At 51.4% G+C, this 19,661-nt stretch overlaps 1 protein-coding gene across 1 annotated transcript; it reads left to right on the top strand.

The window, feature by feature from the left end:
- Positions 1 to 224: 224 nt before the first annotated feature.
- Positions 225 to 19,309, top strand: CDCP2 (CUB domain containing protein 2). Its single transcript, XM_087445778.1, has 6 exons — positions 225 to 357; positions 8,590 to 8,937; positions 11,366 to 11,701; positions 12,706 to 13,059; positions 16,004 to 16,182; positions 18,983 to 19,309. Exons 1-6 carry the CDS (start codon positions 279 to 281, stop codon positions 19,307 to 19,309), a joined length of 1,623 nt encoding a protein of 540 aa, XP_087301904.1. The 5' UTR covers positions 225 to 278.
- Positions 19,310 to 19,661: the final 352 nt, after the last annotated feature.

Here is a 19,661-nt window from a genome sequence, read left to right on the forward strand (position 1 = left end):
ATCCCCTCCAGCCCCAAGTTGCTAGTTGCTTCCTTCCCTGATAGAGTGTGGCCGGTGCAGATCTCAGAACGTGTAAACCTGGGGACACTAGATCCGTCACCTTAGAGTGGAGGGAAGCAAGCACCTGGGCATCAGCTTACTAATTCGAGGGGCCCATGAATTATTCACACTGCCATTAACGTGGAGGCCGTTTGAACCTCACCTCTCTTTCCCCTGCTCCAGACCCTCAGATCCTGGCCTGCTGGAGCTCTGCAGACCTGTGGGGCCCCGGGGAGGACATGCTGGTGGAGCTGGGGCCCTGTCTGCTGCTGGCAGTGGCACTGCTGGGCCCAGGCCCTGGGGCCCAGGCCATGAAAGGTAGGAGCTCCTGGGGCCAGGCGGGGCCAGGAGGAGGGGAGCGGGGTGGCAGGCAGCAGTGGGGTCTGGGGAGGTTTCTCTGTGGGAGGGCCTTCTGGGGAAGCTGGCTGAGTTGAGGATGTATTTGTTTCTGAGACTGGGCAAGACAGTATTTACTGAGTGCCTGCCGAGTGCTGGATGCTTAATGTGTATGATTGTACTGAATCTTCACAACAAACTGCAAGGTAGGTATTAGTCCCCCAGTTTACAGATGAGGAAACTGAGGTTTGAGAAGTTAGGTAACCTGTCCAAGGCTGCAAGGTTACCAAGGGTGAAGGGACAGGCTCAGGGAACTATTAAACATCTATTGGAAGGAGTCTTTATTCTGCACTATACCATTCCTGAGAGCCTGCTGAACTTCCCCTCTGCCAGCTAAGTGAGATCAGGATTTCTTATTACGGCATTCAATGCCCTCCGAGTGTTGGCTCCCATTTCTATATAGTAACAAGCCTCGGTTCCCTGCATCCCTTGGGCATCCCATGCTCTGGCAGAGGGTCACACCCTCTTCTGGAGATGCTTCACTCTCGGGGCCTTCCCCCACTGTCCTCTCTACTTGGAAGGTCCCTTTTCTCTTTTTCCACTTGAGGACATCTGGCTCATCCATCAAGCTTGGGTCAAACACCACCTCCTCCAGGAAGCCTTCCAGATCCCTTCATCAGCCTCAGGCGCTTCCTCCTTGGAGCTCCCATAACCCTCTGCCGGCACCCTGGTTCCCCATCGCTTTGTGCTGCTCCAGCCCTCCGAGGGTTGTGTTCCTGGCTGTGAAGCTAGGGCGATATCATTTCACCCATCTTCAAGGGGCACACATGTAGTTGGGGCTCAGCAAACAGCCAGCAGTACCTCAGTTTCCTGCAGGCTCAAGAAGGGCTCAGGAGGGAAATGTAACTTCCCAGTCACCTAGTCGGTGGCAGAGATGGGCTGGGTACCCAGGCGTCTTGCTCCATGCCTGGGTGGTGGGAGGAGCTAGCTGTTCCCATTTTCCAGCCATGGGGACATCAGTGGCCTTGGGGTCACCTTAGAGGTCAGGGTGCCTGGCTGAGTTCTAGAGGACAAGGCCTCCACTTGTGCTGGCACCCGGGGCCTCCTGGGCCACAGGAGTTCTGCTCCTATGCTCTCATGGCTTTTCCTGTCCTGTGGGAAGGGCTGGGGGAAGGCCAAAGACAGGCACTGGACAGAATGTCCCTCTGTCCTCTTGCCATGAATCAAACACTGTTCCTGCCCTGGCCAGCCCCAGGGGCCAGGCGGGGAGCTGATAATGTGAGCTAGGTGTGTGTCTTGCAGCCCTTGCCTGGCTTTATCTCATCAGTGCTCAGAGCCACCCAGCAAAGGAGGGGTCATTATCCCATTTTGCAGATGCACGACTGAGGCCCGGGGAGGCTAAGTGATCGTGAGTCTGAGCCTTCGTTTATGTCAGTTCCTCCCTCCAGATCTTCCCCAGCTAACAAAAGCTTCTTGTTCTTCCCAGTCAAACTCAAATATCGCCTCCTCTGTGAATCTTGTCCCTCCCCTGACAGTGCTGGCCCCAGCAAGGTTGGCCTCCTCCCTCTGGACCCCAGACCCCCTGTGCAGCCACCGCATAATCACACTGCATGGCTTTGCCTCGTTTTCCTGACTCCTCCTTCCCACCCCCCAACTGTGAGCTCCAGGGAGGGACCCATGCTGAGTCAGCACAGGCCTGGTTCAGGGCACATGCTTGGTGACTTGCCTTCTCCTACAGGAACTTTGGTTAACTGCATTCTTTAGGATGCTTTTAGGGCCGGCCCCGTGGCTTGGTGGTTAAGTGCGCGCGCTCTGCTGCTGGCAGCCCGGGTTCGGATCCAGGGTGCGCACTGACGCGCCGCTTCTCCGGCCATGCTGAGGCCGCGTCCCACATACAGCAACTGGAAGGATGTGCAGCTATGACATACAACTATCTACTGGGGCTTTGGGGGGAAAAATAAATAAATAATTAAAAAAAAAAAAAAAAAAGGATGCTTTTGGTTGCAAGTGACAGAAACCCAACCTGGATGAGTTTAAGCAAAACGAGGAATGCACTGGCTCTGTAACTGGGAGGCGGGAGTGTAGCTGGGCGAGGCTCTGGGTTGCCGGCAACCAGGGCTCTTGGCTTCAGGGCCACTTCCACTTTCACATGGCTCTTGCCGTCTGCCGACAAGCTTTCTCTGTGGGCCCTGAGCACCGCGCTGCCCAGGCCTCTCACTCCCAGCCTCGGACTGGGGAGGAGAGGGCTCTCGTCCAGGCATTCTGCAGGCCAGTCACTGTGGTAGTGGTGGGGCCAGGATTGCCCAAGGGTCATATGTCCAGCCCTGGGCAGGGAAGGGTGAGGCAGGGTTACTACATGGAGGCAAGGGAGGGGAGAATTGTCTAAAGTCGGGAGCGTGTTGTTGCAAGAGGTGGAGGAATGGATTGCTGGGCAGACCAAAGCAATAGATGTCAGCGACAGCAAGTGACTTCCTTTCTGAGCCTCCGTTTTCTCTTCTGTAAAATGCGGTCAATAACACCTGCCCTGCCTATTCTTTTTTTTCTTTTTAGTGAGGAAGATTGGCCCTAAGCTAACATCCGTTGCCAATCTTCCTCTTTTTTTTTTGCTGAGGAAGATTAGCCCTGAGCTAACATCTGTGCCAGTCTTCCTCTGTTTTGTATGTGGGATGCCACCACAGCATGGCTTGATGAGTGGTGCATAGGTCCACTCCCGGGATCTGAACCTGCAGACCCTGGGCTACTGAAGTGAAGCTCGAGAACTTAACCACTACGCCACTGGGCCGGCCCCTGCCCTGCCTATTTTATGGGGCTATAGTGGGGATGTTACAGGATCACTCATTTCACTCATTTGTTCATTCATTCAGCAAATATACACCGAGCACCTGCTTTGCGCCGAGCACTGTTCTAGGTGCTTGGGATGCAGCGGAGAGCAACACAGACAAAAATCCCGCTCTCCCAGAGCTCACAGTTCTATGGGGAGAGACTGGCAATGAACCAAACAAATAAGGAAATGAATAGTCCACTGGAGGGTGGTGAGTGCTACAGAGAAGATATGGCAGAAGAGGGAGGAGGGGGTGTAGAGGTGGGGAGGGGTTTTCCTTGTGAACAGGGTGGTTGGCAAAGCCTCCTTGAGACGGTGACCAAGAACGTACTGGTCATTTTTTTAACTTTTAATTATGAAAAATTTCAAACATACACAAAGTAGGGAAAGTAGTATAATGAATCCCTGTGTCTCCATCAACCATCTTCAACAATTATCAACTTTCTGCCTTTCTGGTTTCTTCTAGCCAACCCCCAGCTCCATTTTGGGAGAAATTTAATGCTGATCTCAGATATCACATTATTTCAACCATAAATATTTCATAATATATCTCTAACAGAGAAAGATATATATGTCATAGTCACAATATCACAATATCACAATGGCATAATAATTCCTTAATTTTATCTAACACTCAGTTTGTGTTCTGTTTTCCCCAATTATTGCAAAAAAACCTCATTACAATTGATTTGTTGAAATCAGAATCCAAAGAAGGTCCATACGTGCACTTGGTTGATATTTGACTCTTGAGTCTCTCTCTCTCTTTTTTAACCAGCCTCTCCCCAGGCAACCAGTTTCCTACTCTCTGTTTCTATGTATATATGTCACATCTTCTTTATCCATTCTTCTGTTGATGGACACTAATGGTTGTTTCCATATCCTGGCTATTGTGAATAATGCTGCAATGAACATGGAATGCAGATAACTCTTCGATATTCTGCTTTTATTTCCTTTGTATATCTACCTAAAAGTGGGATTCCTGAATTATGTGGTAGTTCTATTTTTAATTATTTGAGGAACCTCCATATTGTTTTCCATAGTGGCTGCACCAGTTTACATTCCCATCAACAGTGTACAAGGATTCCCTTTTCTCCACATCCTCGCCAACACTTGTTATATCTTGTCTTTTGATAATAGCCATTCTAACAGGCGTGAAGTGATATCTCACTGTGCTTTTGATTTGCATTTCCCTGATGATTAGTGATGTTGAGCATCTTTTCATGTACCTGTTGGCCATCTGTATGTCTTCTTTGGAAAAATGTATTCGGTTTCTCTGCTCATTTTTAGTTGGACTGGCTCTTTTTTTGCAATTGAGTTGTATGAGTTCTTTATATATTTTGGATATTAACTGCTTATCAGATATATGATTTGCAAATATTTTCTCCCATTCAGTAGGTTGCCTTTTCATTTTGTTGATGGTTTCCTTTGCTGTGCAGAAGCTTTTTAGGTTGATGTAGTCCCACTTGTTTATTTTTGCGTTTATTGCCTTTGCTTTTGGAGCCGGATCCAAAAAATCATCGCCAAGACCGATATCAAGGAGCTCACCCCCTGTGTTTTCTTCTGATTGAGTCTCATTGAATACCACAGTTGTGCCTCCTTTCCCCGCTTATTTACTGTTGAAGCACCAGGTCATTAGAATTTCCCACATTCTGGACTTGGCTGAATGTATCCTCATGATGTCCTTTAGAATGTTCCTCTAGCTTCCATATTCACTCTAACTTGTAGACAGATGCAGAGACTTTATTATATTCAGGTTCCTTCATTTTTTTCAAGAATTCATTGTAGGTAGTGTGTGTGTATCACATCAGGGCACAATTGTCCGGTGTTCCACTTCGATGTTAGATTGATCAGTGGGTTCAGGTCTTGTTAGCCTGATCCGTCCATTGTAAAGTTCCCTATAAAGGTAACTTTTTGGGTATTTTTTTAATTATAAAAATTTTCAAACATTTAGCAAAGTTGAAAGAATTTCACAAGGAGTACCCATCTGCCGACCATCTAGGCTTTACCTCTCATCATTTACCTTTTTAGTCAGTGATTCCAAAAGATGTTGATGATGCTGATTTCATTAAGGTTTGCAAAATTATGTTTTTCTAATGTTATTCTTTCTGCAGTCTTCTATAAATAACAGTTTTCCTTCATCAGCTCTTTGGTTATCCTAAAATACACTACATCAGAGGAAAGGCAAAGTAGAAGCTTAATTCTTTCTTTTTCTCTATATCAATTTTCAAAAAAATGAGGTCACACCCCACCAACCTCTAAAAGAAACCAGGGGCCAGCCGGGTGGTGTAGTGGGTAGGTTTGAGCACTCCTCTTCAGTGCCCCAGAGTTTGTGGGTTTGGATCCTGGGCGTGGACCTATGCACTGCTTATCAAGCCATGCTGTGGCAGGCATCCCACATATAAAGTGGAGGAAGATGGGCACGGACATTAACCCAGGGCCAATCTTCCTCAGCAAAAAGAGGAGGATTGGCAACAGATGTTAGCTCAGGGCTAATCTTACTCATCAAAAAAAATAAAAGAAAAATAAAAAAATAGAAGAAATCAATGAATTTCTTATTAATTTCTTCTGAGCTGCATTATGAGTTTATGAATTTTTATATATTTGATGTGTTTCAATCATTATTCGTTTTTGATGCTCAGATTGTCCCTTCTTTAGCCTGTGGGAGCCCTTCCGAGTAGGTTCCTGTGTCTTTTGACACAGTCCCAGCAGTCTTTCACAGCTTCTTTGCTTTCTGGTGTGACAAGATGTCCGAAGGGTATTTTATACATACCCTGTCCTAGACCAACCATTTCTCTAAGGAGCCCTGGTTCGTTTTAGTTGGACATAATAATCCTAATTTACTAAGGCCTGTGAGGTGAGAAATACTACTGAAATATCATTGCTTTTAGGCCTTTTAGTGAATAGAGCTAAGAAATTAATTTTTTGTGTGTGCGTGAGGAAGATTAGCCCTGAGCTAACACCTGTTGCCAATCCTCCTCTTTTTTTGCTGAGGAAGACTGGCCCTGGGCTAACATCTGTGCCCATCTTCCTCCACTTTATATGGGATGCCGCCACAGCATGGCTCAATGAGCAGTGCGTGGGTCCGCGCCTGGGATCAGAACCTGCAAACCCCGGGCTCCCAGAGGCAGAGTGCAAGAACTTAACCACTACACCACGGCCCCGGAAATTAATTTTTTTAGAAATAAAAGTAAGGGCCGGCCCCGTGGCTTAGTGGTTAAGTGTGTGCGCTCCACTACTGGCGGCCTGGGTTCGGATCCCGGGCGTGCACTGACGCACAGCTTCTCCGGCCATGCTGAGGCCACGTCCCACATACAGCAACTAGAAGGATGTGCAGCTATGACATACAACTATCTACTGGGGCTTTGGGGAGAAAAAGGGAAAAAAAGGAGGAGGATTGGCAATAGCTGTTAGCTCAGGGCCGGTCTTCCTCAGCAGAAAGAGGAGGATTGGCATGGATGTTAGCTCAGGGCTGATCTTCCTCACAAAAAAAAAAAAAGAAAAGAAAGAAAAGTAAATCTTAAATTCGTACTGATGTTTTCAATTCACATTAAAGATCACAAGGGTTCTACTTAATTTTTAAAATTTTATATTTGTATCTCTCTTACGCTGAAAATCTTAGTTTCTCTTTAGATTAACATATTGGTCTATTCCAATATATAAAACACATGTAAAATAACAATATTTACTAATATTACTAATAGTAAGTCTACTGAATATAGTTTAAGATTTGTTTGTGGTTCATTTTGTCCTTGGGCTATATCTCACTAGAAATATGCGGTCAAAATAGTGTATTTCAGAGTCATTTGAAATCATTTTCCCCATGGGAATGTGCCTCCAACTTGATATAGAGTTAAGTGTATTTGTTTCAGTTTGGGATATTTAGGAGTTACTTTAAAAATTTTTTGATCTTTTAAAGTTATGTTAGGGCCAGCCCCGTGGCTTAGCGGTTAAGTGTGCACGCTCTGCTACTGGCGGCCCGTGTTGGGATCCCGGGCGCGCACCGATGCACTGCTTCTCTGGCCATGCTGAGGCCGCGTCCCACATACAGCAACTAGAAGGATGTGCAACTATGACATACAACTATCTACTGCGGCTTTGGGGAAAAAAAAGGAGGAGGATTGGCAATAGATGTTAGCTCAGAGCCAGTCTTCCTCAGCACAGAGAGGGGGATTAGCATGGATGTTAGCTCAGGGCTGATCTTCCTCACAAAACAAAACAAAAAATTATTCATGATTATAAAGTCAAAAGTATAAAACAAGTTGCATTTAAAGAGGTCCCGGAGTCATGTCTGTTTCCTCCCTCTGTTTACTCCTTCCCTGGACAGAAAATCATTTTTATTAGTTTCCTTCCATTGTTTTCTTTTTAAAATATAAGCAAATATGTACATATAAGAATATACTTTTAGGGCCGGCCCCGTGGCTTAGCGGTTAAGTGCGTGCGCTCCGCTGCTGGCGGCCGGGGTTCGGATCCCGGGCGCGCACTGACGCACCACTTCTCCGGCCATGCTGAGGCCGCGTCCCACATACAGCAACTGGAAGGATGGGCAGCTATGACATGCAACTATCTACTGGGGCTTTGGGGGGAAAAAATAAATAAATAAAATCTTTAAAAAAAAAAAAAAAAAGAATATACTTTTAACACTGTAATAGGCTGTGCATATTTTCATTCTGGGTAGGGATGGTTATTATTGTTTTTAATTTTTAAAATCCCCCCTGCACATATCTAGGGCCTGGCATTTAGTACTATTTTATCTAAAGTTACAGGCCCACCTGACACCCCTGTCTCCTTCCCTGCTTTATTTCTCTCCGTAGCGCTTATTGCTGTCTAATATGCTCCACATTTTCCTCATTGTGTTTCTTTTTTTTTATAATTTTATTTATTTATTTTTATTTTTTTCCCCCAAAGCCCCAGCAGATAGTTGCATGTCATAGCTGCACATCCTTCCAGTTGCTGTATGTGGGACGCGGCCTCAGCATGGCCGGAGAAGCAGCGCGTAGGTGCGCACCCGGGATCCAAACCCGGGCCGCCAGCAGCGGAGCGCGAGCACCCAACCACTAAGCCACAGGGCCGGCCCATCTCATTGTGTTTCTTGTCTGTCTCCCCCACCAGAATGTACATTCCATGAGGGCAGGATTTCGTCTCTCTTGTTCCTGCTGCAACCCCAGCACCTAGAACAATGCCTAGCCCTCAAATGGTATTTGTTCAATGAACAAAGGAATACTTGATAAGTATTTGGAGAATAAGTAAACGAATGAACAAATGCATGAATAAGTGAATTGATTTAGGGCCACAGCCTCGTGTGTTCTCATCCATCCCAAAGACCCAGCTTTGTCGCTGGACCCACCACCAAGACCCCAGCACTGACTCTGAGCCATTCTTCCCTCTTGCCCCAGGTGTCAAATGTGGCGGTGTGCTCTCTGCGCCTTCCGGAAACTTCTCCAGCCCCAACTTCCCCAGGCTCTACCCCTACAACACGGAGTGCAGCTGGCTGATTGTAGTGGCCGAGGGCTCCTCCGTGCTGCTCACCTTCCATGCCTTTGACCTGGAGTACCACGACACCTGTGGCTTCGACTTCCTGGAGATCTACAACGGGGCTTCGGGAGACAAGGGCAACCTGCTGGGGAGGTTCTGCGGCCAGGTGCCCCCGCCGCCCTTCACCTCCTCCTGGCATGTCATGTCTGTGGTCTTCCACTCCGACAAGCACGTGGCTAGCCGCGGCTTTTCCGCAGGCTACCAGAAAGGCAAGGGGACTTGGCAGGGGAGAGAGTGGTCCTGGGTGGAGGTCAGGGAGAGCAGCAGGGCTGAGGGGAGACTGGCAGGGTCTCAACATGCGGGCTGCTCCGTCATGGGGTGCCCCTGCTCTCGGGGCTCATGGAGCACTGGCAGCTCCGCCTGTGGTCTTGGTAGTTGTGGGCTCCCCCCTTCACGGCAGCACTCCCCACGTCTCCCTCCGTTATTCCTGGGGCCCCTGAGCGTCTCACTGTGCTCAGGAACGAGGCCTCTCATGCTCTTCTATCCTTGTCCTTCTTACCCCGTGCCATGGCGTCAGGACACAGCAGGGGACACCGTGCTGCCACTGCTGCTGACCCCTCTGTGGCAGCCCATCACTTCACAGGCACTGGGCTCCCACCACGCCCCCCCGAAGTCCTCAGGAGTGGAAGGTGCACCAGGGCTGTGTGGAGCTGGTGACGCTCTCCCTCCCAGAGCCTTTCCTGAACTCGCCTCTTATTTTGCGGGTCCCTAACGCCTCCCTCCCTCAACCAGGCTTGAACCTGCCCCTCAGTCTAGTGAGGAAGGAGATGCCTTGCTCTCCTTGGCTCACTCCTCCTGTCCTCAGGCTTCTTTGCGCAGACACAAACCTCCTCCCTTCTCCCAAGGCCGAGACCAAAGGCCTTTCCCGTCAGCTCAAGCGATAGACACCCACAGAGGCTCCTGGTGCACAGGGCCCGCCAGCAGCAGTGGGCACTCAGGTGGACACCGCTCCTGCTGGCGTTAGAGGCCTGGAATTGTGGAATGCTAAACCACAGAATCACAGACTGATCTCATCGTAGTTTTGGAATTTTAGACCTTCAGATTTTTAGAATGTTAGGACATCAAAGTCCTAATACAATGGACAATGTTTTCCAACATGTTTTAAAGCAGGAATATCCTTATAGCAAATGGACCCTTGTGTTAATCCCTGACATAAAAAGAGATAAAGGCAGTATTTTAGTGGTGTGCATTTATTTTTAACGTTTACTTATTATAAGTCAAACACAGGTCAGTATTGATGGCCTCCAGTGAGTTAAATTTTTACACATAAGGCATGTGACTGTGGATGCTGTCTTTCATTGCATTAAAAAATAGTTTGAAATACAACATAAGAATGAAGTTTGCACAGTTACCTGCAGATAGATGCCCCAGGGAGCCGCTGGAGCCCCAGAGCACAGTTTGAAAGTCTCTGCTAAGGGTGTTAGCATTGGAAGGGATTTCACAGACTGTCAAAACCTGCCCTCTCATTTCACAAGCAATAAACCTGAGATCAGAGAGGGGATGTGCCTTCCCGAGGTCACACAGCTTGGAGGCGGAAGTGCTGGGACAACAAGTCAAGTCCTTAGCCGCCCAGAGCAGTGCTTCATTCACACAGCCATGCCATGGGGCGAGACTCTGGAGTCTCAGGAAGTATATCCTGAATGTGCCCCTCTCTGCTGGTGGCCTCCAGCTAGTCACAGAGTTCATCGTCACCCACCTCCTGGTTGTATTGATTGCTCCGGCTTCCAAAGGGCTTTCACCAGTGTCTTCTCAGACTCGGCACGAGTCTGGGTCTGGTAGATCAGGCTGGGCAGGTCTTATGATTTCTCATATTCTCATGAGGCTCAGAGAGGCTGGGTTACTTGCCCAGGGTCACACAGCTAATAGAAGACAGAGCTGAGAAGACACCTGTCTTCAGACTTTAAGCCCATCTCTCCTTCCTCAGATCCTTTCTCTAAGCCTCAGTTTCCTCATCTGTTAGGGAGGTTTGATTACATTCCTGCACTCAGACACCACAGCCTCTGTGCCCCACTGGCCTGCTAGGAGTGGACAGTGAGACTCACAAGGTCAAGGGCACGGGCTCTGCAGCTAGTCCTCCTGGGTTGGGACCTGCTCTCCTAGTTACCAGCTGGGTGACCTGCTGTCAGGGCCCTGCCCACGTCCCCTGGACCTTACCACTTCAACGGCTCCTGCCAACCTCTGCATCTCTTTGCTTGAGGGCTTGTTCCGAAGTCTTGGCGGGTCACGTCTACCGCCCGCAGCCCTTGGCCTGATTCTGGGGAGTTGGTGTATGAATGCCTCGGCTCTCTCACCCCCTGCCTGGGGTCCCCATCTCTCCCAGATACACTCCTTGTGTGCAAATCCTTGTCTCAGTGTCACACGGGTAAGTTACTGAACTTCTCGGTGCCTCCATTTTCTCAGCTGTGAAGTGGGAGAAACCACCGCACTTTCCTCTAGGATTATGGCAGTGATGTAAAAAGACAGCATAGGCACCGAGTGCCGGGCTTGTACCTGCCACTTAGCAAGCGCTCAGTGGGTGGTGACGAGGTTCCATGAGATACCTGTGGGAGCAACGCTTTAGGAGTGTCTGGTTCCCCAGGGAGGAGGTCGGGGAGCCGCTGGGAGGGAGAAAGTTCAGTTCAAGGGCCTCCTTTGCAGATATGTGTGGCGGTGTCCTGACGGGCCTGTCGGGGGTCCTCACCAGCCCTGAGTACCCCAACAACTACCCCAACAATGTGGAGTGCCGCTGGGTGATCCGGGCCGCCGGCCACGCCACCGTCAAGCTGGTGTTCGTGGACTTCCAGGTGGAGGGCAACGAGGAGTGCACCTATGACTACGTGGCTGTGCTCGGGGAGCCCGGCCCTGCCCGCGGGCACCACTACTGTGGCAGTGCCAGGCCCCCCACCCTTGTGTCATTGGGCCACGAACTGCAGGTGGTCTTCAAGTCCGACTTTAACATCGGAGGCCGAGGCTTCAAGGCCTACTACTTCTCAGGTAGGAGGGGTGGAGCCGCGCCCCCGCCCCTGTGCACTCTGGGCTCCTGCCTCCTTGTTAGGCATGCAGGGGTCACACTTTCCTGCCCCTGGGCTGTGCGCTTCCTGATCTCTCTCTGCCTGGAATGCTCTAGCACACCCTTCCCTGCCTGGCCATTGTCAAGGCATAAGAATGTCACCTCCTCCGTGAAGCCTTCCTGATTCATTCAGAAGTAATCCCTTCCTTCAACTCCTAATAGAAGTTTTTTCACAGCAATGATCTAACACATCATTTCTGTATGTGGTTTGCATGTCCATCTCCCCAGCCTAACTGTGAGTTCCTATGGGCTTATCTTTGTACCTGCCACAAAGTAGGTATTCAGTTAACATTTGTACAAATGAATGAATGAACCCTTGGGGAGTTCACCATCTAGTGGAAGAGATGGAAAAGGAAACAGACAATGACAACCCACTGTGACCTATACTATACAGTGAGAATCATGGATGACTTCCTGGAGGAGGAGAGAATTGAGCAGTGTTTTGAAGGAGTTAGCCAGAGGCAGAAGGAAAGGAAGGCTCTTCCAAGCAGAGGGATCAGCATGTGCAAAGACATGGAGGACAGAGAGGGTTTGGTGTGCTTGTAGTGCTAGGCGTTTGGTGAGGCTGGAAGGTGGGGGTGGACGAGAGGCAGTGAGAAAAAGGGAAGGTCAGGCCATGAACCACCTTGTCTGTCACGTCCAAGTTTGGACACAACTCTGAGGACAGGTGTTATGTATTGATATTGAGTTCCTAACAGGGCCAACACTCATGAAGGGGATTGCCCACTGGAGAGTCCCAGCTTTTTGCTAGTTTCAGTTTAAAGCAGGCTTTGGGATCGATTGTCTGCTTTGCTGGCCACGATGCCCGCAACCTGCTAGGGTGGCTCGAGGATGCCTTCAGCACCCGCAGCCCAAGCTGTAGCTGCAGAGGGTGACAGTCCCCACCCTTCTCCCCACTGCTCCTTGTCCCCCGCTCTCCCCGCCCCAGGAGAATGCCAGGAGGTGTACACGGCCGTGCGGGGCAACTTCTCCAGCCCACAGTACCCCAGCTCCTACCCCAACAACATCCGGTGCCACTGGACCATCCGCCTGCCTCCTGGCTACCAGGTCAAGGTGTTCTTCCTGGATCTGGACCTGGAGGGGCCCAACAGCCTGACCAGGACCTGTGACTTCGACCATCTGGCGGCCTTCGATGGGGCCAGCGAGGAGGCGCCCCTGCTGGGGAGTTGGTGCGGCCACCACCTGCCACCGCCCGTCACCTCGAGCCGCAACCAGCTCCTGCTTCTGCTGCACACGGACCGCAGCACCACCCGCAGGGGCTTCTCTGTGGCCTACATTGGAGGTCAGCTGGGGTGCAGGGTGTGGATGTGCTGGTGGGGGAAGGCGAGACAGGGGGCCCCGGTCTTTGCAGCCTCCTTCCTCCATCCCATCAGCTGTCCAGATCCCCACGCATGGTCTCCCCCGTCCTCTTCTCCCGTGGCTACACTGCTGCCGACTCCTGCCCTGGGACGTTTGCCACCAATGTGGCCATTGCTTATTTCTACTCTTGGGGGCCCCTACCTTTCTAGCTTCCAAATCTCTGATCCCTGACCCCTCCCTACTTGGCTCCTTCCCCCATGGGCCCCTGGCCTGTCTTGTACTGTGGTTTATCCTCTGTATCCAGGGGTAACATGCAAAATATGGTAATATTGTTTATGGTATTGGTATAACATTGGAGATGCTGACCTGCCTTCTTATGTCACTCAGAAATCCTGCTGACAGTGGCTTGAACAAATGGCATTTGTTTTTCCTCACATAACAAGAAGTCTGGAGCTAGGCAGCTGCTGTGTTGATTCAGGCATTCAGTATTGTCCCAGTTGATCTCTCTGGAATCCTCTTGGCCTCATTACTGCAAGATGGCTGCCACAACTCCAGGCATCGTGTCCATGTTCTAGGCTGGAAGCGAGTAGGAGGGTTGCCAACCACAAATGTCCCTTTATCAGGAAAGCAAAAGCATTTTCAGAAGCCCTCAAAAGACTTCTTCTTGGTCTTACTGGTTTGAACTTGGTCGGATGGCTATGCCTGCCATAGCTGCAGAGGGGTCTGGGGCAGCTGGTATTTGGCTTTTCCAGCCTCCATAGAGCCAGTTAGATTTGTCAACTGACAGTGTCCACCATCTCTCCCCCACTGTGACCCCCCTTCCTGGGCCATGGGCCCAGAAATGCCTGTGCTCTGGACCCACTTTGCCCTCTGCCTGCCCAGGCTAAAGCTCCTCATTGTGCAGGTGTGGAAACAGAGATGCAGAGAGAGGAAAGGACGTCACTGCAGTCACACGGGCTCAGCCAAGACTAGAGCTCATCCCCCTGCCTTCTTGTGTGGCTGAGCAGGGCCCGGGAGAGGGGGCCCAGGGCTGAGCTCAGACAGACCAGAGCCACATCCAAATACTGCCATTTACTGACCATCCAGGTGGGCTCATCTGTGACAGGGGTTGATGGATGCCCCAGCCAGGCAGTCGTTAAGAGGAAACGAGGTAACGAGGTCACAGTGTCTGGCTACAGGGACATCTTTGCTGAGGGTGGAATTCTCTCCTCCATGTGTCTCAGGCCTGTCCTGCATTCAGAAGCCCTTTCCTTGTTCCTTACCCCATAAGCAAGGGGAGTTGGGGTCTGAGCGATGGGGAAGCAAACAGTGGAGCTGCAGTAAAGCTCACTGCACAACGTGGCCTGGGCAGACCCACCCTCGCTGGGCCTCAGTCAGCTCCATCCATAAACTGGGAGGGGCGCTGTCCCTCTCTTAGAGCTGTCCTCTTCTTGGATTACATTCCAGAGAGCCAGGTGCCCTCGAGGTCTGTCACAGCTAGCTGGCAAGTCACTTTCTCTCTGTGGGTCTCAGTTTTCCCACCTGTAAAATGAGGACATCGGCTGAAGGGTCTTTAACATGCCTTTTGGCTTGGAGAGTCTTACTGCCAGGCCTGGGTCCTCTCCCAGCTCTCGGTGATCGTGGACAAGCCCCTTCTCCTTTTGGTGCCTCCAGAGATGGAGGGCGGGCAGCTCTAATCCTGGCTTCTATTCCAGGAGCTTCAGTGCAGGAGCCCCCGTCCCTCCCCGACCCACCTTCTTCCCTAGATCCCTGTGGGAGCCCAGGGTCAGACGGGGGCACTCGAGGCTCCAGATGTGGCCCAGGCCGTAGGCGGCCTCTGGTTGGAGAACAGTCTCTGCATCAATCAGGGGTGACACACAGTTCAGCGCCACCGAGATCATCGTGGGAGACGGCGGGCCCATAAATCCCCGACTGCCCAGACACCAGAGGCTGAAATATGTCTGAGGCATTTCCCGGAGACGGGTTGAGAGTTCCAGGACTCTGCCTGCCAGCTCTTTCCTTTTTCTCCCACCAGTCACCCCTTCCTCTCCCCTGCACTCACCCCTGCCCCAGCAAGCACTGCCCCCCATGCATGCACGCACACACACGTGCACACACATGCATGCTCGCACAAACCCCGACACTTAGAGTCACACCGTCCTGGCTGGAATGGGTGCAGGGGACCCCCTTTAGGGTGGAGAGGCCACCAACTTTGGAATCCTATAGACTCACTGGTTAATATCCCAACTCTGCCACTGCAGACAACTTCACCTCTCAGAGCTTCAGTTTCCAAAACTGTAAAATAGGTTTAGTCACGTCCACCTCGTCATGGGGAGAGTGAGGCTTCCTCCACCACCCTTTTCAAAACTGCAACACCCCCCAAACACGTTCCACTCTCCCTGTCATTCTTCTTTGCTTGATTTTCCCTGAGACCACTCTGACCCTAGGTGTCTTTTACATATTTATTGTTCCCTCGCCCAACTAGACCGTAAGCCACGTAAGCCACGAGGGCAGGAATTTGTGGCTGTTGTTTTCTTTCTGTTGTTGTGTCTGTGGTGCTTAGAATAGTGCCTGCACATAGTAGGCCATCAATAAAAATTTGTTAAATGATTGAATGAATTGCCTGACACATGGCCAAGTGATCACAAACAGAAGCTTTTATTATGATTAAGAACATTCATTCATTCATTCATCATTCACTGCGCCTGCCAAGGTCTGTGTGGGGCTCAGAGGACCCTGAGAAGTGGGCATGGTCCTGCTTTGGGGAGCTCACAGTCTGATGGAATTAAATGGGGGAAGACATGGAAAACATCCCCTAGGATGGCGTGAGAGCCATCCCCACTCTGGGCCTCGGTTTCCCCATCCATATCCCTTTTGGGGGGGCCTGGGGGAGGTGGGGGTCAGACAGCCTGCCCCTAAGGCCTCCAGCTCCTCCCTCCTGTCCCCAGTGGTGCCCGTGAACGTGAGCTGCTCCCGCACGGACTTCCAGATCTTGATCTCCGCGCAGGCGCTGGCCCCGCTGGAGCGGACCAAGGTCTACCTGGGCAGCCGCAGCTGTGCCGCCCAGGAAGTCGGCAGCACCTTCCGGATCCAGGCCCGCTTCGACACCTGCGGCACTGAGTCTCAGGTATGGGCTGGGGGGAGGAGGGCAGGCACAAGGGAGGGGCTCTGGCCTTGCTCAAAGGCTCCTGCCCTTCTGGAGAATTCCACTTCTCTTCCTGGATCCAGTGAGCACACAAGCCTGGATGTAGAATTCAGCCCTTCTTGGCTTTACCTCAACAAACTCACTCAGTGTAGATGCAGCAAAGAACTCATATCGGGGAGACAGAGAAGGGGGGTCCCACTGCACCCCAGTGATGACCAAAAGCCCCTGTGGGAGGCTCCTCCACAAGGAGGTTTTCCTCACTGTTCCCCGCTTCTCCCTGGAGCTGCCCAGGGCCACCCAGTCCTCACCCCTCTATCATGCAGAGCTGTCTGAGCTGTGCTCGCCTCCTGCCCGCCCCTTCCCCAACCTTGTAACCCAAATCCGTCCCTGGGCTCCGCAAAACAAAAGGGCCCTTCAAGTAGCAGGGTCCACCTCCCTGCAAAGGCGGCAAGGCTTACAAGTGAGTTTTCTCTACCGTCCTTCTATTTTGGAGGCCATGAACCCAGGCTTGGGGCCCTCAGAGTCGCTGGGCAGCAACCCAAGCACCTGGACATTTGTATTCTTAGGGACAAGTCCGGAAGGGGGAGAGGGAAAGAAGGAAGAGTGGCCTCTGTCAGGGAGACTCCCCAGCCTTGGCATCCGGGGATTTGCCAGACTGGCTTGGCAGAAGTCACGTGCTTTCCAGCAAATTGTGCTCCCCCCACCGCAACAGTAGCCGAATGCATGGCCCTGGGCTCTCCAGTCCACCCTCGGCTTCCCCAGCCTCCTGGCAGCCTCTCAGGCCTTTTGCCCTGAGAAGAGGAGAGGTGGGGATCAGTCTTGGCTGCCAAGATAATCTGCCCTCACCCCACTGCATGCCCTAAATCCCCCGGGGATTTTCTTTGGGACAGAACCACATTCCATAGTCATGAAATGATGGAGACAGAGAGTCCCAGAAGCAGGGAGTCGTGAAATCTAGAATGAAGGAGTCAGACACTCTGAGTCTCGGACTCACGGAACCATCACCAGAACTCGGAACCACAGAATTATGGAATCTTGGCGTCAATATCACGGAAACATAAAAGCTGAGCGCCTTAGGCTCATGGATTCCTCATGTAACCCTTCTAAGTCCTAGACCCACGAGCACCAGTCTCTGCATTGAGTTGCAAAGATGCACAGCTCAGACGGCCCAAAGCAACAAAAAAAGCAACGACAACCTTTCTGTGCGTCTCTTAGAAGACATTAGAGACTTGATTTCATAACCATAACACCACATTTTGTGTGGCCTGTCTTGCCTCCTCAAGTCTCTCACTTGTCAAAAACCCCTAAAACTTTCCCCCACCCCACCCCATTTTATGTGATTTTTCTCTCCTTCTTTGTTATGTAGATTCACTTCGACCCTCTCCCTGGGTCCCCTTCCCCTCTCAGCTCCTGTCTTTCTTTGCCCAGTGTCCTGATTCTGTATCACAAAACTCCAGGACACCAGTTCTTCTCAGAGGGTGTGGGAGCCGACAGGCTGAGGACACAAATGCAGAGGCTCCTCTGGGGACGTGGAATCTGAGCCTTTTGGAAGCCCAGAGTTGAGAGAGACCCGCAAGATCACCTGGGCCACAAAATTCCAGATCTGTGACTGCCCTTCACACCCTTCCCCAAAGGGGCTGCGCGTCTCCAGTGCTGGCAGCCTCCTGCTGTTCATGCTCACTCTGTTTTAGGCAGTGTCGAATTTTAGAAGCCTCATCTCAGAAGTGCCACCCACTGGACGGGGCAGTTGGGCAGCCTAGGGAGTGTAAGAGCTGCAGCGGATTTGGGGGGGTGGGGAGAGCAGCCTGGCACCGCTGTGGCCCCCCACTCCAGACCACACCAGCCTGCCCATCAACATGCTGCCCCTCAGCGCCCGGCCGGAACACCCCACTGTCTCAGGGCAGCTTGACTCCTGCCTCCCTCACCTGTGGGGGTGGGGAAGACAGCAGCGTGTCAGGCCCCTCCACAGCTCGCTCCTCAACGGCTCCTCCCGACCTTAGGATGGTGCCACTGGGGTGACCAGGGACTCGATAGCAGGGACACAAAATGGCTGTAGACATAATTGGGAGAAAAGATTCCAGAAGGAAGGTCACATAACACCAGGGACAGAGTTCCTAACTGGCAGGCAGAAGACTTGGCTTCTGGGCCTAGCTCAGGGCAAGTCATCGCCCTTGCTGGGCCTCAGGAGTCACATCTGTAAACTGCCAAGGAAGGGGGCTTGAACCAGGTGCTGTGAAGGTCCCTTCAGTTCTGTGTTCTTTGGTTTGAGTGAGGTGTGATGGCTAAGAGCACAGTCAAGAATCGAGCAGATCTGGGTGAGAATGTGTCTTTGTCACTTGTGTGCTGTGTGGCCTCAAACAAAGGATTTAACCTCCAGGCCTCCGTTTTCTCATCTGTAAAATGGGGGTATTTATGGTACCAATAAGGGACAGTTGTGAGAATTAAATCAGATAATGCACTTAAAATACATAGCCTGGAAAATAGCAAATGTCCCCCGAATGTCCCTGTCATTGTTATTACTGTCTTTCATAGACCCTGCTTCCTTGCAGCCAGAGCAAACATTGGTCCATCAAATCTGACATCGTCCTTCCAGATAGCCCACTCTCCTAGTACCACCCTTTTACAGATGGGGTCTGCGAGAGGGAAGGGAGTCAGTGGCTGAGCTGGGACTAGAACCCAGGCTCCTGGGGCTCTGCCCCTGGCACTGAGCCCCCACATATGTAGGAGAACAGGGTCAGGCCTGGCCCCTTCAGGTGTGAGCGAGTGCCCTGTGACCCCACAGAGAAGAAACAACACTTCCGTGATCGTCAGCGTGCTGTACATCGACTTCTCAGCTGGTGGACGGGAGGACATCCATGAGTACGAGGTCCGCTGCGAGCCACGGCGCAAGGAGGCTTCTGTCCACCTTCTGTCTGGCTCCGACTGGCTTGGGCCCTATGCTGCCGCAGCCGAGCACCTTCAGGAAGCACCACCCAGGGATGAGGTGGAGGCACCGGAGGGCCCTGTGGCCATGGTGGCCCAGGACACCAGTGACATCGTCTTCCTGGTCCTTTGCATCCTGGCTGGGGTCCTCATGGTCATTGCCATCGTGGTCCTGATGCTGCTGTGAGCAGGCAGGGTAGGGACTTGGCATCTGGCATCCTTGGGAGGCAGCTTGAGACCCCACAACAGGGATGGGACCAAGCCTTGCTTGTTGACTTGTTGGTGACCATGGGCAAGTCACTGTCCCTCTTTGAGCCTCAGTTTTCTAGGGACAGTACTCTGCCCTGCCTATCTCACAGGGCTGGCGTGAGGCTCAGAGAAGAGCATGAATGAATGAGAGCTCTGTCAATTATAGCATGCCATTATGTCTATGCAGTTGTTGTTGTTATTAATTTTAAAGATATAAAAGAACTCCCCTGTGTGCGTCACTTCTCAGTGTGGATAGTTGTGGTCACTGGTGACAGAGTGGATAAAGCTGA

Source organism: Ceratotherium simum, chromosome 22 (assembly GCF_057802395.1).
Source record: "Ceratotherium simum simum isolate JZ-2026a chromosome 22, ASM5780239v1, whole genome shotgun sequence".
NCBI lineage: Eukaryota > Metazoa > Chordata > Mammalia > Perissodactyla > Rhinocerotidae > Ceratotherium > Ceratotherium simum.